Raw genomic sequence first — 16,780 nt, 5'->3', positions numbered from 1 at the left:
ACACAAGAGGCCAAGACAGAAACAGGAGGCCACTTATAGCAAGTCGTTGTGCTGGGTGTGTGTGTGTGTGTGTGTGTGTGTGTGTGTGTGTGTGAACTTACACTAACTAGAGTCATCTCGAGGAGAGGGAGCCTCATTTGAGGAGATTGTCCTGTAGGCAAGCCTGTAGGGCATTGTCTTGATTGATGACTGTTGTGGGGGGACCAGCTCATTATGGTGTCACCATCTCTGGGCCTGGTTTTATAGGAAAGCAGACTGAGCAAGCCAGGCAAGTCAGTAAGCAGCCTCTGGCAATCTCTGCACATCTGCTGTATGGCTCCCGTGCTGGAGCTTTGCTGGTCCTTTGGAATTCTTGATCTTTGCTTCTAATTTTTTCTACACATAATGTTTGTTTTCTTTTTCTTCTTCTTCTTCTTCTTCTTCTTCTTCTTCTTCTTCTTCTTCTTCTTCTTCTTCTTCTTCTTCTTCTTCTTCTTCTCTCTCTTTCTCTTACACACACACACACACACACACACACACACACACACACACACACACATTAAATAGTTTCAAGTGTCCTCCGTCATTCTATTTCAGGTTTTCTGTTTTAACTGTCTCATGACACTGCCATGATCAACGGTCATTTCTACAATTAATATTGGTATGTGAGCAAAGGGGCCTCATTTGAGAAAAATGTCAATGTATATCTATATCTTTAGCAGAAAGTTTGGGATACGATTTTTATAAAGAAATCAGAAAAAGTCTATATGACACACAAAATAGAACCTTTGATTACAACTGGTTTTTATAACACAAAGCTTCATGTATATCAATCCTTATTGGATAGCTGGATAAATTTTTTAGTTCATGAATAGATAACAGTAAGCTCTATCCAGTTTAAGGTATGAACATTCCTGTTTGCATACTGTCAGTGAACAGCCTCTATATGCTGATTTATGTCACGATGGACTGGTTGTTACTTGTGCCTATCTTCAGCTAGGTGGAATCATGCAATCACATGTGTGTTCCATGAGACGACAGCGTTCTTTCCACTCCTGCCTGTCTTGCCGTATAAATATAAACTTGTTTATCTTATCAGAAATGGATATTTACATTATTTACAATTTTGGGTTTTTGACTTAATCTGGTATGTACATTACTGAATATATCTTTGGTGGACAAAACACTCATTTTAGTTTGGTATATACTCGAGTGGAATTGCTAGATTATAAAATATAAACAGATTCATCTCCAATAGATACTAGCAACTTTTGCAAGAAGAAAGGCACATCTGTTCTTCAACTAGCAATGCATGAGGGCTTGAGTCAACAATTTAAAAAATGGAATATGGGTTTTTCTGTCTGTTTGGCCTCGGCAGCAGAAGCAAGACAATGAAAGGAACGCCATCCTTTGGAAAGTGTCTCAATAAGACGCACACGCTGTGCCAACACTGTGGCTCTAAGGCCTATCACCTTCAGAAGTCTACCTATGGCAACTGTGGCTACCCTGCCAAGAGCAACAGGAAGTATAGCTGGCACACTATCCCAGGCTAAGAGAAGAAACACTATTGGAACTGGGTGGATGAGGCACCTAAAGATTGTCTATTGGAGATTCAGACATGGATTGTATGAAGGTTAACAAACAGCTAACCCAAGAGGGCAGCTGTTACAGCATCAAATTCATTTTAGGGACTTCAAGCAGTCATAAAATAAATGGTCTGGTTTCAAAAAAATGGAGTTCAGTAGAGAATAGTCTATATTTTTGTAATTAAAATCCTAAATTCATAGTAAAGATTATGACATGTCAAAAGTATCAGCTCAGAACCCCTCTACTAGAAAACTCACTTTGTAGTTCAGGAAGTCTGATCCTTGGACGTTATCAACCTTATTGGGGTGCTAATGTAAGAAACCCCATGTTCTGGGTTTCAGCAATATTAATTGACTCTCTAGAGTTGGGGTCCTGGGCAATGGTGATTCTGGATAGGCTGGTGGGTCTGCTGGGCAACCGTCCCTGAAAGCCTGTGACTAGTGTTTTAATCAGCTTGAGTTTTGCTTCTTCATTGGCTTCAAGAGTTGACTCTTAGCGTAGTATGTTTTTTGGATTGGACAAGAACTGTGTATGTATCTGTATACATACATGCATAATTACATACAGATAAATATTTCTAGTGGAAATTGAAGGAATTTGTTCCCATGATCCCACCTCAATATTGCCGCTGGGATGATGACTGTCCACTAAATTAAAAATGCTGAGCAAACATGGGGCATTTTGTTTTTCAAGAAAATGTTTTGATCACAGTTCACTACTCCATGAGAGCATGCCAAACACTGTGACCACCATGTTGGTCACAGACAAGACTCACAGACAAGGGGAATCAAGAGATCATGTAGATAATCCAAGGCTGAAATGAAAACTACCAAGGAGCAGGCTGCCTTTCTGCTATGTCCTTTTCTTGGCTGGCCAGGCATTTCATTTATATCACCAAGAACTCTAATTCTGTTCAACTTCAGCCTTTGGCGTTATGTGTCATCTTAGCTCAAAGGCCAAGAAGCAAAGCGCATCTGCCTAGGGAATTCACCCTTGAGTCATTTCTGATACCTGTGTCTGCGGTTCTTGCATATAAACAAGAATAGTGGTGTGGAGGTGTAGCAGTGGGAGCTAGGCCTTTTCCTTCTCATTTCCACATGCTGGAGCAGTTCAGAATGCCTGAACCCTTCACAATGCTTGCTGTCAGACAGAGCTAATGAGAGCAAAGTGCATTCTCCAGGGAGAAATTACCCTGTCCCTGGACACACAAAGGACACCAGTGGCCCTGGTTTTCTAATCTCCCTCCTGCATCATCTATGTCATTGCCTTCCAACTCTTGGTTTTGCAGATGGAGAACTGACCAAGAGCATTGCAAGAGAGAAGAGCATGCAGTCATTCAATTGATTTTATTTGTGACTAGATGCAGAAGTGACAGCAGATGAAATGAAATTCATGCATCTAAACTGCGCCCTTCATGGTCTTCTTTATCCATGAGAGATGCTTCTGTGAAAGAGAAGTATAGATGCCAGGCCCTTGGCGAGCTCCACATTTCCCACTAAGGCCAAAGGCTGTGATGCCTCGGAAAATACCGCCACACACCAGAGGGCTTCCAGAATCTCCCTGGGGAAAGAAGGGGGCAGAATGAGGTGAGATTAGCTTTTGGTTATGAAGAAGTTCTGTAGCGCTTAGTATGAAGAGCCCAGACTTCACTGAAAATTATTGCTTAAAACACCAGGACACTTAGTAATATTTTAATATTTATAGATTATTGAAAACTGAAAGGAAAGTTGTATTATATATTTCAGCTACTGATTTTAAGATTAGTTGCCTTTTTTCAGAAAGCCATCCCTCTTGATCAATTTTTCAACAAAGAGTGAAACAGGCAAACACAGATAATATGTTTAAGTAAAGAGTAACTGTCATGTTTTCTAGTTCCTCTCACAGATAACTATTTTCCCAAAGAAAGAAAACTGAATTGCTCCTTTCAGAGAAAGGCTGGTTTGATATCTGTAAGAAATAGTGGATCACATGAGAACTGTGGCCATCTCTGCTGAGATACATTCCCTGTTATAGCATCTGGAATGTGTAGATTCAGCCCGGTAGACTGGATTCCTCAGCAGCCAGCCTAGGGCATTGAGAAAACAGGGAAATATTGCTGAGCCTCTGTGGGTACAGGGCCTGATCCCAGGGGAGGGGCGTCCTGGGATGCTGCTGTGGCCACAGGGTATTGAGATTCCCCAAGAGGAAAAGTCAGGTTCCTGGGTGCCTTAAGTGGAGAGCGTGGGAGGCAATGAGTAGGGGAGGGTCAAGTAAAAAGAAGAAAGGTGTTAAGGACAGATGCCATTTCTTCTTGGCATTTGGCCAACCATGGTCCTGAAGACAAGGCTTAGTTTCTCTGACTGATGATAGACACACTGTCCTCACCTCGGGAGATTCTTTGGAGTTTTGAGGAAAGGCGAGAACCAACAAGTTAGAACTGAGGGTTTAAAAATTTGCAAAATATTCTTTTTAATTCTTGTCTTTAATCAGGCCCTGTCCCTAATGTTTTTGGGGACACTGGGAGGAAGGCTTATTCAGTCTCTGGTGAGGGTCATGCCTAGAACTGTTTACTCTAATCCCAGGTTCCTGGCTAGGTTTGGGAGTTGCTGACATTTTAAGCATGTCCACATCAAAGGTAGTTGAGCTTTTTTGGTGTTGTGGTGAAGTAAGAAAGACAGCTCTTTAGAATTTTATGTATCTTGTTAGTCTCTGTATATGGTAACATGAAGACTGAGAAATACCCCCACCATTTCTTCTAAGTGTTTTGTTTGTTTTGTTTCTTAATCTATGAAACAAAGTCAACGTAGTAGGTCACCCATGGTCCTTTTCTAGCAGTGGATTATTACTTTTACTGACTCTTTGGAATTGAGTGTATTATTTTATTCACTTAGATCTTTTTTTAAAATTGATTTTTATTGAGCTTTACATTTTCTCCACTCTCCTTCCTGCTTCTCCCCTCCCCTTCAACCCTCTCCTATGGTCCCTATGCTCCCAATTTACTCAGGAGATCTTGTCTTTTTCTACTTCCCATGGATCTTAGGGTCCTCTTTGTGGTCTAGGTTCTCTGGGATTGTATTCACCTAGATCTTATCCAGTTTCAGAAAGCACAGTAGAAGGCTGGATGTGGTGCTACAGGCCTTTAATTCCAGCACTTGGGAGAAAGAAGCAGGCGGATCTCTGTGCGTTCCAGTCCAGCCTGATCTATGTAGTGAGTTCCAGGACAGCCAGAGCTATATAGTGAGACTCCCTGTCTCAACAAACAGAATAGGAAACTGTAGAAGCCAATGCCCTGATGAGACCAAGCTTAACCTCACACCACTTACACTCATGTGCCTTGCTCCAATAGCTAACACACTCTCACTTACTTCGCATGAGTCCTTTCCACCATGGAGGTTTCCTGCACAAATCATATTTAGTCCAATCACAGGATTAAAATTGTAGTGCTTTTTATCATTGCAGATTTTTCTGTCTATGACAGTAATGTTGACTTCTCTCAGAGTTTCAGAGGGAGGTGATTTATTATTAACTCTCCCCCATCCTGCAACTTGGCATCTGGTTCCTGGTTTCACATCATCCCCCCTTTCAGGCAGGGCAAGGATAGCCACATTTTTGTTAATTGTTGCTTTTTTGTTTAGCTGTAGGAAGACAAGCATAAACAGTTAAGAGTATGAGATAAGTTGTTGCAGAATATTTGTTTAGCTATGCAAAGATGTGTTGCTGTTTTACCTTGCCTGCCTAACACACCCAATTGGTCTAATAAAAAGTTAAACAGGCAACAGCGAGAGAGGAGGTATAGGTGGGACTTCTGGGAAGAGAGAGTAAGTAGGAGGAGGAATTTGGGCTCTAGTGAAAAAGAAAAAGAGACACCAGAGAGACGCCAGAGGTCAGCCATACAGACATAGAGGAAGCAGGAAAGTAGGACATGAATGAAGGAAAGGTAAAAAGCCTGGAGGCAAAATGTAGATGAAGAAAAACAGGGTAAATTAACTTAGAAGAGCTAGTGGGATAAGCATAAGCTAAGGCTGAGCATTCATAACTAGTAATTAGTCTCCATGTCTTTATTTGGGAGCTGGTTAGTGGCCCAACGAAAATGCCAACTGCAATGAATATTAATGTTTGAACTTCTTACCTCTCCCTGTGGGGCTCCCTTGTTTGTACCAGGTGGGGGACTAGGAGCATACGTTCATGTAAGTGGCGAGACTTTCGAAGGTTCTGTGACTGAAACAGACCACCCAAGGTACATACCCACAAAAGCTGCAGATCACCCTCATGTGTATGGTTGTCAAAGCATGGATACGGAAATGCTTTCTTGACAGATAATATCTGTTTTTCTGGCTCGTCCTTGTCTTTTGAGTGAGCTCCAAGAATGACCTGGTAACTCATTTTCCTGTAATAGACACAATACTAGTTATTAGTTTAATCAGGAACTGGTTGTAATATGTGTTGAACAGTTTCAATATACCATTGATGTAAATGCTGATTTTGGAGAAATTTTGTAGCTTGGAAAAATATGCCTGCCTTGTAGGGTAAGATTTTTATGAATCTGTTATCATTTCTGTCTTATATTTATGAAGCTTTAACAAAACACCCGGGGCTGGATGTGTTATAAATAACGGAGGTTTCCTTTGGCTCACAGTTTCAGAGTTCAAGAGCTCGGCGTCAGCATCTGTTGGGCTTCTCATGAGGGACTTAGGACACATCAGCTCATGGTGGAAAAGTAGGAGGGATGAGGAAGTGTGAAGAGGATCATCTGAGTGACAGAGGAAGCAAGAGTGACCAGAAACTGAGCTTGATTTATACCAAGCTACCCTTCATGGCAACTGACTAACTCTGAAGCCCACATTCACCCTGTCACCAAAATGGAGCCCCCATGATCTATGAAGGGTTCCAATCACCTCTCAGTGTGGTTACCCTAAGGACCAAACTTCCAGCAAATGAACTTTTGCGGGGACAAATGATGTTTGAACCATCACACTTGTTATCTCCAACAGCTTATTTATAACAAGATATCTGAGGTTTAAGGAAAAATCAAATGAGAGAAGTTCATGGCAGCAAATCCAAATCTTGGGTTTGTTTCCACTCTTTCCTCTCCCGGACTAGCTGTGGTAGAGGATTAGGCTGCAAATCCCTGAAAAGCAAACCTTCCAGGAGATCCAGAGGCAGGAAACAAAGGCAGCTGGTGGCTAGGAAGCAGCTCCTGGCAGATCTCTTTGTAAGAGAGCAATCTCAGATAGGAAAGCTTCCAGAAGCAGAGAGCTTAGCCAGGGATCCCACGTGCATGCCACACAGGGTGCAGATATTTCCCAATGTGTTTATGCTCATGGTTCTTGTCATTCACAGCCCATTATACACCAAACTGAGCAATCCTCACATTGCCTTTTCTCCACCGTACCAGCTGAGGCTAGTCTCACACAAGACATCATAACTGTACATTTCAGAGCATGCTCTGATAATACCATGCTCTATAAATTTCATGGCCAATAGCCACAAGCCACATGTAGCCGCTAGGACTTTGGTGCATGACCAAAGAAGTAAATTTGTAATTTTAGTTAGCTTCAATTAGATGGAACTCATGTTGCCCATGTAGCGTTGTGGCAGAAGCATAGGCACTGGAGATGGAAGAAGCCATTTGGCAGGGAAGGACCAGAAACCCTTCCCCACATGGGCTTCACTAAGCAAATGGAATATGCTCTAGAGAAACTGGAGAGATGGGCACTGTGTAATGACCCACATAGGGTCAGGGGTCTAGTGGTCCACTGGTATCTTTGCCTTATCCCAGTTCACTAGCTTATTCATTCTCGGGAGTGCTCCTCCCTTTATAAAATAGCCAAAGTGATTTTAGTTCCACTTAACAAACCCATTTATTATTTTTCTTTTTTTAAAAAATATCTCTTATGTGATGTATTTTGATCATATGTATTCATTCCCATTCTTCCCCTACTTCCTCCCAGGTCCACTTCTACCTTCCTCTGCCCGCCAAGCCTATGATCTCTGTTTTTTTTTTTCTTTTTAGTGGGGACCTTCAGACAGAGCTCTCAGACACTATGTTCTCATTGACTTGGCTCCTTGTGACAAATCTGGGCTTCACTTCCTTTCAGAATGCGACTTGCCAAAGACTTCACTTATATATGACAAAATTAATGACTTTCCCATGTATTAGCAAGATGTGGCCTTTTTATTGTTATTGTTTCTCCTCATTAGAATATTTCTACAAAACTTTAACCCGGAAAACTTACGTGGTACAATGGGCAGCAGTCAACACCCAGTCTTTTGCAACCAAAGCGCCACCGCAGATGCCTTTTTTACCAAGTTTAAGTAGGACCATGTAAGGTCTTGAATGAGGAACCACTGTATCTCCTCCAATGATTCTTACACAGCCACCTGGTCAATAGAAAAAGGCAACTCAGGTCAGTGCCCACTCCAAATAGCTCCCCAGGAAAGCCATATTTCTGGGACAAGGCATGCCTTTTGAACTTGGTGGAAATTGGCTATCACCCGTGTTTACACTCCTCTTTTCCTCTATGCAGACCTTCCGATGTCTGACCCTATGTCTTGGCCCTTTGGAGCTCCTGAGAAGTCCCTGCTGTCACATCCATAGAGGTCCATCACTGGTGTTCCAGAAACTATTCTGCTGGAAATCTGTTATAGTTGTAGCTTCAGAGCTCAAGCTTTGACAAGGGCAGAGATCTGTGCAGTGGTCAATAGCGCTAGCAGTTCTGGGGGAGTTGCTGGCGTCGACGTAGCCCTCCCTGTCCCTACTCCCTTCTGGATGAGTATTAACTGGAGAAGAGGAATGGGGACGGATTAGAGAAGCTTGTTACTTTCCCCTTCCACTCAGAGGCCTTGCAAAAACACAGTATACAAATTGATGCTACTGCCTTGTATCTGAGACCCATTGTATCAATGAAGACTTGGCTCATTTGGTGAGATTTCAGGTATGAAGAGCACAGCTCTCATTCGCCAGTGGAGAGAACAACACTGGTCACACCTGAGGTTCTGCTTCAATCTTCAGACAAAACATGCTGCAGTTTAAACCTTTTCCAAATGAGCTATAATAAGTAGAGAGAAAAGGAGTAGAGATGCAATAGCTACAAAATCTACCTTATTCAAACTTGCGTGAGCTGGACCAGGATGGTAGACATGGTTAGAAGACAGAGACACACATAGGCACAAGGCAAGTGCGCACGACAGTGGAGAGGCTCTTGTGTCCTTGGGGCAGAGTTTCCATTTTTTTCAACTTCTACACAAGATATTCGTGCATTCTCCTAAAACCCTTCTGACTGTTGGCTGAGAGTTATGGTTTCTTGAGTAGGGATCAACACTTCTTATTCTACAAATAAATCAAACTAATTGCCAAATTCACAAGTGTCAGTGATAGGCCTGGAGCTTCTTATCAGGATGAGGAGGGCGAGAGTCAGGGAAAGAAGGTACACGATCCACTTTCCGTAAGGGAATAGGGAAGGCAGAATTTTAGGCTCTAGAAACAGACTTATACAGAACCAAAAGAGTTTGGCTTCATCCCAAGTTTCCTTGGGGTGACTCTTACAAAGCTAGACTACAAAGGAGTGTCTGTGGACACCAGGGATCGTGAATTCGAGAGCATTCTCTTTGGTAAAGCTTTGTGTCTGAGTACTCACCTGAGCACAAGGCCAGGTCTGCCACTAACCAGACTTGAAAAGGTGTGTGGTAAGGGTGAGAGCAGGGGAAAGAGTTTAAAGACCACCAAAGTGCCCCCATTTAGAATCAGACTTAGGAGAATGCCTGAGGCAGGAGCTCTGTAATGTTCAGACTCTGTGTTTAAAAAGTCTTCCAGATTATTCCGACTAGTCCCAAATATGAAGCATTGCTTTCTTGTTTCTTCCCTTTTTGGGTCCACACAGCTCTTTCTGAACACAGAAAACAAAGTGTAATAGGAAAAAAGCTGCTTTTATGCTTTCCCTTGAAGAATATATATATAATTAGATTTAAAAAGACAAAATTCGATTAGAAAGAAAGAGAGAAAAAGAAAATCTGCTTTAATCTCATGGTTTGGGAGATTTAATATCACTGAGTGCTCTCTGACTGTGGGCTGTGCTGTGCTGGTCTTGTGACCAGTTTCGTTCCCAAACATCTTCAACCTTGTTTTAAAATTCCCTTCATTGCCGGGTATAAGACTGCCTCTGGAACTTCTTTTGGACTTCCCTGCCCTCCACTTCTACCTCTAAAAGCTTATGGGTCCTAGGAGAAATCATGGCTGCCTCTGTGTTTGCCAGCTATTTCCTCCCTCTCCCTCCATTTTCTCCTGGCGGGTTCTTCAGGGAACCTGGAGAAGCTCTCCCAGTGTTAGGGCAAGAGATGCGATGGCGTCCCCATGGGTGCATGGTGTGTCCACTCAGACAGGGATATTGGTCACTACTTACTAAGTGGAAGGAGTAGCCAAAAAGAAAATACAGTTCTCCTGAGGAATCAGTGAGAAGTATTCCTCAGAGTCCCGAAGACTTGTCAGGCAAACTCTTAACAAAGAGAACTAGCGAGAAGCACCTACCAGTCCTCATTGGCTTCTCCCAATGTCTAGCTCTGACTCAGCTTAGCCTTTCAAAGCTGTCTGTATAATACTGGAGAAAGAACAGAAGCCCCACCATTACCTCCTTTCTTGAAAGCTAGAGCTTGATTTCCCAACTCAAGGGCATTTCATTCATTTGTTTGCTCATTTTCTCATTATCTTTTAAAGCAAAATTTAAGCTATAAATTGGCAGCCACCACCAATTGGTGGTTTTGTTAATCTTTGGAAAGAAATTACAAATAAATATTTTTTCTTCTAAAATGAATTTGATTATAAGGCAAATGCTGACTATCCCCAAGCTTTGGGTATTCTATAAATAACTATTATAATAATTTTATAAATAAGGCACCATTGTTAAGGCATCACGAAAATCCACTCTATAATGGTTATGATGGAAATATCATGAGCCTGTCTTACCTTCAGGAATTATCAGAAGGAAAACAACAGCAGCAAGAGAAGACACCCAGGGAGCACAGAAGGTCTTCATTGCGGCTCTCCCCACATCAATCAACAGGGAACTCTGTGTTTGTTTCTTTCCACTATATATATGAGAGTACAAAGGATGTGGTTTCACTTCTTCTCTTTCAAATTTCTAGGTGTAGAGTTGGAAAATGAAACTAAACAAGAGGAAAGCAGACATGATCCCTCATCAGGGGTGGGGAGGGGCTGGGGAATGGGGAGGAGGATGTGCGTGTTTGACTGTGTGAATGTTGAGGGGTGGGGAGGGCCCTGTCCTCCTACCTGATAGTTGAGGGGAAGGGAACCTTGTTGCCGTCACTTGGGAGGCAGAGGCAGGCAGATCTTTGAGTTCAAGACTAGCCTGGTCTACAAGAGCTAGTTCCAGGACAGGCTCCAAAACCACAGAGAAACCCTGTCTCGAAAAACCAAAAAAAAAAAAAAAAAAAAAAGAAGGGACTAGAAATGACTCGGTTGGAATAGTCTCGTCACCAGCAATATTATTGTCAGTATCTATTAGTAGAAGCCCTTTGAAAACTTTAAAACCAGAGTTTTACATGAGCGATCAGATAGGGGAGGCATGGGGTTGGGGGGGATGTACTGAGAGGGGGCATTTTGGGGGTTGAACGTTGAACGGAGGCCTGGCTCAGGGGAATCTTCCAGGAGTGTATGCTGAGGACCCCAGTTTAGACTCCTAGCAATAGCGGATAAGTAGCCTGAACTAGCCTCTCCTGTGACCAGATTGTCATCAGAGAGGCCTCATCTACTAACAGATGGAGGCAGGTACAGAGACCTGCAGGCACATTAGGTGGACTTCAGGAATCCTGTGGAGGAAGAGGAGAAGGAAAGAGTGTAGCATCCAGATGGGTCAAGGACGCCATGGTAAGGCTCACGCACAATCAACTAATCTGGGCTCATAGGGGCTCACAGAGACTGAACCACAACCAGGGAGCATGCATGAGACTAACCTAGGCTCTCTGTTTAAATGCTACAGTTGTGGAGTTTGGGACTCCTAATAGTAGGAACAGGGGCGGTCTCTGACTCTTTTGCTGGCTTTTGGGACCCTTCTTCTCACACTGGATCTCCTGTCCAGCCTTAATAGGTCCAGTCTTAAAGGGAGGTGCTACATTTTATTGACACTCATAGGAGACCTGCACTTTTCTGGATGGAGGCTGAAGTGGAGGGGAATGCAGGGTGGCAGGAGGGGAATGAGTGAGAGGGACTGGAAGGGGAGCATTGTAGGGAGGAGGTGGAGTTTTAGGTGTCAGGGAGGTGCACCAGATGGTCAAGCACTTGTCATATAAACACGTGGACTCAAGCATGGACCCCCAGAATGTACTTAACTGTAGTAATAAGGAGCGGCGGGGCTGCGTCCCCAACACCCCAGCCGCCTGCTCGGCTAGCTTATGCCCCGAAATAACAACACACAAATTGTATCCATTTAAACACTGCTTGGCCCTTTAGCTCTAGCCCTTACTGGCTAATTCTGATATCCCGATCAACCCATCTCTAATAATCTGTGAGCACCGGTCTTACCGGGAAGATTCTAGCCTAAGTCCATCCTGGGTCGGAGCTGGGGCATGGCGTCTCTGAGGCGTCTGCTCCCGAGCGGAGAGCTGTCGAGTCTGAGCTCACTTCCTCTTCCTCCCAGCGTTCTGTTCTGTTTACTCCTCCCACCTATCTTCTAACCAGTGAGGACCAAGCAGTTTCTTTTTATTTAACCAATGACCTTCCTCCATCATTATGACCTTCCTCCATCACTTAACAGTCTGGGTGCAACAGTGGGTGCCCGTAATCCCAGAACTGGAAAGGAAGACAGGGAGATCTAGCTGTAAGTTTAGTGAGAGACCCTGTCTCAAAGAATAGTGGGAAGTGCTTGAGGAAGATGACCAGGGTCAACCTCCCATCTCTTCACATACACACACACACACACACACACACACACACACACACACACACACACACACAGAGTTTTAAAAAAATGTCCTAAAATTGGTCACCAGACACATTTCTTTTTAGCTATTTTCTTGGGTTTTAAGGGTTGATAAGAAAAACCTAAGTGGAGGTGCAGAGGAAGATTTACAAACAGAAGTTTCTGCCTTCGTTTCATTTATTTATTTTTATTTATTTATTAAAGATTTCTGTCTCTTCCCCGCCACCGCCTCCCATTTCCCTCCCCCTCCCCAATCAAGTCCCCCTCCCTTGTCAGCCCAAAAAGCAATCAGGACCACCCACCTCCATCCAGGTCTAGTAAGGTGAGCATCCAAACTGCCTAGGCTCCCACAAAGCCAGTACGTGCAGTAGGATCAAAAACCCATTGCCATTGTTCTTGAGTTCTCAGTAGTCCTCATTGTCTGCTATGTTCAGCGAGTCTGGTTTTATCCCAGGCTTATATATATATATATAGGCATCCTCCTGAATATTAACCTTCATCAGGCGATGAAAGGAGACAGAGACAGAGACCCACATTGGAGCACCGGACAGAAATCTCAAGGTCCAAATCAGGAGCAGAAGGAGAGAGAGCACGAGCAAGAAACTCAGGACTGCGAGGGGTGCACCCATACACTAAGACAATGGGGATGTTCTATCGGGAACTCACCAAGGCCAGCTGGCCTGGGTCTGAAAAAGCCTGGGATAAAACCGGACTCGCTGAACATACCTGCCTTCGTTTCAAAGGAAAGCAGAAGCTAGATTGTTTTGTCCTAACACTGGGATATGTTGCTTTCCTAAAACAGACAGAACACATGTCCAGTCTTGGGAGGACAGTGCTGGCTCGGTTTCTAGAAGAATGTCTTGAGCTCTCTGTCTGAGTAGAGGAAGTGGTCTTGACAGTGAGGCCCATAGCCATATGTTTCACTAGGGCAACTGATGTTAAACCACACAGCCCCACAGTTAACACTGTCGTGACTTCAGACCCAGTGAGTGATGTTAGAAAGGACCTCTGCTGAGACACCTGTGGTTCTTTTTTCTCAGAGTGTACCAGGGTTTATCATTTTCAGTAACAGCAGTGAGACACCATGTTTCTGGTTTTGGTGAAGAGTTGTCTTCTCACTTTTTTTTTCCAAAGTCACACTTGCACCAAGTGATAAAGGAGACAGTGTTAATTTTGTTTCTAAATTGTAGGGCCGGAATTATACAGGCCTATGTTCTTACATTGTCTGGTGGTCAGAATTCTGAGTGACCTTCAAGGCACAATCTGCACCTGCCACACAGAAGGTGGTCACCTAGCCTTTTGATAGTGAGACAGCCTGATGCCACCCTAAGCAAGTGGTTAGGATATGCTAATGTCATTTTGCTCCTTCTATTGTAACTTAGGAGGTGTTTTTCAGTCTACGTGACAAACTAGTCATAGATAGGAAAGACATGACCTAAGTAATCCCCCCACCCCACCACAACCTAGGAAAGAGAATGCTAATGAACTCCCCCCTCAGTTTATATTTTGATATAAAAGCTGTTTGGAGAATAAACCGGGTGATTTTCAGGATGTGGATTCAGGATTTCTTGAAGGATTACTGAAACTCCTTCCCGATACAGTCGTGTGAGTTGTGTTTTCTTTCCACACCTCCACTCCGGTATGAGAAATGGTTTATGACTGGGCTGGTCCCTGACTCTAAATAACTGTGGTCATGGTTTCTCCATTTAGTTTGGCTTCTAATTGCTTGGTAAGCTGTGATTCATGCACTGTTATGCCCCTCATTTAATGCATTCTTCCAGAGTTGTATAGTCACCATTATAATCTGACTGTAAGACATTTTTATTTTCCCCATGAACCCTTTATGCTCCATCAGGTCCCCTCTAATCTACTTTCTGTCTCCATAGATTTGTCTGTTCTGGGCATTTCAGGTAAGCGTCATAATATAACCTAAAGGAGTTTTTTTTTTTTTTATTCTGTTGCAACTAATTGTTTTCACTTAGTACAATGCTTTTGAGAATTCATATTGTAATGCCTGCCAGTATTTTATTGCCAATAATATTTCACTATATAGGTAAACCAGGTTTTGTTTATTCATTCATTAGTTGATGGGTACTTGGCTCTTCCTACTCTTGAGTGACTGAGCATGTGTATAGTTTTTAAACATGAACTCCTGTTTTCACTTTTTGAGGGTCTGCACCATTAGCACATTACCAAGTAACTGAGTAATTGCATAGTAACTGAGAGTTTAGCTGTTTAGGAACTTTAAAGCGATTTTTTTGAAGTGAAGGCACCACGTTAGACTTTCCCCAGTACACAACAAGGGCTCTAACTTATCTGCACCATTGCTAATATGGTTACTCTTTTGATAATTTCTTTTGTAGTGGGTGTGAAATAGCATCTCGTTGCGGTTTTGATTTGCATTTCTCCTTTGACTAGTGATGTTGAGCTTCTCATGTGTCATTCATATGTCTTTGCCGAAATGTCGATTTACATCCTTTGCCTGTTTTAAAATTACTTTTTATTAATGAAGGAAGCATTCTTCAAATATTCCAAATACAAGTCCCTCATAGTCAGTAGGATTTGTGAATATTTTCTCCACATCTGTGACTGTCTCTTCTTTCTCTTGCGGCTGCACTTTGAAGTGTAAAGTTCTTACTTTGTGGTGAAATTCCACCAATCAGACTTCTTTATCATTTGTGCCTTGGATGTCATATTTAGAGAGTCATCCACTAACCCAAGATTGTAGGGGCTTCCATTTACCTTCTCTCTCTGTCTGTCTCTCCCTGTCTGTCTGTCTGCCTGCCTGCCTGTCTCTCTGTCTGTCTGTCTGTCTCTCTCTCTCTCTCCCCTCTCCATTCCTCCCTCTTTCCTTTTTTCTTTTCTTTCTTCCCTCCCTCCCTCCCTCCCTCCCTCCCTCCCTCCCTCCCTCCCTCCCTCTCTTCCTTCCTTCAAGATAAGGTTTCTCTGTGTAGCCATAGCTGTCCTGGAACTCTCTCTGTAGAGCACGGTGGCCTTGAACTCAACAGAGATGCACCTGTTTCTGCCTCCCGAGTGCTGAGATCAAAGGCGTGCCACCACCGTCCATCCCTATCTACATTTTCTTGAGTGTGGTCATTTGCTTTGTTCTAATATTTAAACCCATTATTAATGTTTTTGTTATACATTTTTTCTTTCAATATTAGCTTTATAATTGTATGTATATGTGTATGTCTGTGTATCTAAAAGAGGACATTGGGTCTTCTGGAACTGGAGGCATTTGTGAGATGCTGAGCACTGAACCAGATCCTCTGTAAGAGCCGTGTGTGCTGCTAACCAGCTCCTGGCTTGAGTGACATTGGGTGCATGGCTGAGGGAGGGGTCATTTTCATTTTTCTTTGTGAATGTTCAATTATCCCAGCATTAGTTTGTTCAAGAGACTATTTTTCCCTGAAAGAGTTGATTTTACTTCTTGTTGAATATCATTTGACAATAAAGGTTAGGGTTTATTTCTTAGGTCTCAGTCCCACAGGATGTATGTGTAGGTCTTTTCTTATGCTTGTCCCACTTGTCTTGATTACTATAGATTTGTAAAAACTTTGAAGTTGAAAAGTGTCATTTATCCTGAACACAGCAATCTCATCTGAAATAGAAAAATGTGAGCTCAAGCTGGGCATGGGGGTGCACGCCTTTGATCCCAGCACTCAGGAAGCAGAGGCAGATGAATCTCTGTGAGTTTGAGGCCAGCCTGGTCTACAGAGTGAGTTCCAGGACAGTCAGAGCTACGTAGAGAAATCCTGTCTCAAAAAACAAAACAAAAAAGAAAGAAAGAAAGAAAGAAAGAAAGAAAGAAAGAAAGAAAGAAAGAAAGAGTCCAGGCAGTGGTGGCATACGCCTTTAATCCCAGCACTTGGGAGGCAGAGGTAGGCGGATCTCTGTGAGCTTGAGGACAACCTGGTCTACAAGAGCTAGTTCCAGGACAGGCTCCAAAGCTACAGAGAAACTCTACTTTGAAAAACAAGCAAGCAAGCAAGCAAGCAAGCAAGCAAGCAAACAAACAAACAAAACAAAAAACCCAAAAAAAGAAAGAAAGAAAAGAAAAAATGTGAATTAATTAACTTTGTTCTAATAATTCTTTCCCATATGGTTTTCACAATGAGATACAAATTTCAAAACTTTTGTGTGCAAATTTTCTTTCCATTCTATGAACATTTAAATGTATTCTTCTATGAGTGAGCCTACTGTAATATTACAAGTCAGTAGACCTCAAATGTGTGATTTGTAAACTTGTATGGTATCCTGAGTCCGTTTCTGGGGTCTGTGAGGTCAAACTATTTTCTTGCTTT

At 42.8% G+C, this 16,780-nt stretch overlaps 1 protein-coding gene and 1 pseudogene across 1 annotated transcript; one reads left to right on the top strand and one right to left on the bottom strand.

Annotated features, from left to right (window-relative positions):
* Positions 1–1,370: 1,370 nt before the first annotated feature.
* Positions 1,371–1,667, top strand: LOC142853033 (large ribosomal subunit protein eL37-like; annotated as a pseudogene).
* A 1,236-nt stretch (positions 1,668–2,903) lies between these two features.
* Positions 2,904–10,590, bottom strand: LOC142852800 (granzyme A-like). The gene is made up of 5 exons (XM_075977821.1): positions 10,505–10,590; positions 7,782–7,926; positions 5,791–5,932; positions 4,911–5,180; positions 2,904–3,126 (listed from the first exon to the last, which is right to left on the bottom strand). The coding sequence occupies exons 1-5, from the start codon at positions 10,572–10,574 to the stop codon at positions 2,965–2,967; spliced, it is 789 nt and encodes a 262-aa protein (XP_075833936.1). The 5' UTR covers positions 10,575–10,590; the 3' UTR covers positions 2,904–2,964.
* Between the last annotated feature and the right edge of the window lie 6,190 nt (positions 10,591–16,780).

The sequence above is a fragment of the Microtus pennsylvanicus genome, chromosome 6, assembly GCF_037038515.1.
Source record: "Microtus pennsylvanicus isolate mMicPen1 chromosome 6, mMicPen1.hap1, whole genome shotgun sequence".
Taxonomy (NCBI): Eukaryota; Metazoa; Chordata; class Mammalia; order Rodentia; family Cricetidae; genus Microtus; species Microtus pennsylvanicus.
Note: the sequence above shows the minus strand (reverse complement) of the source record. Positions and strands in the feature narration are given on the sequence as shown.

Bases quoted from the DNA above. Each gene is read 5' to 3' on its own strand.
- LOC142852800 (XM_075977821.1), bottom strand. From the start codon at position 10,574: ATGAAGACCTTCTGTGCTCCCTGGGTGTCTTCTCTTGCTGCTGTTGTT. The intron at 5,181-5,790 runs GTATGTACCTTG...GTCTTCCTACAG, and splicing joins GTGATCTGCAGCTTTTGTGG to CTAAACAAAAAAGCAACAAT. The intron at 3,127-4,910 runs GTAAGTGAGAGT...TTCTTTCCCCAG, and splicing joins GTGGAAAGGACTCATGCGAA to GGAGATTCTGGAAGCCCTCT.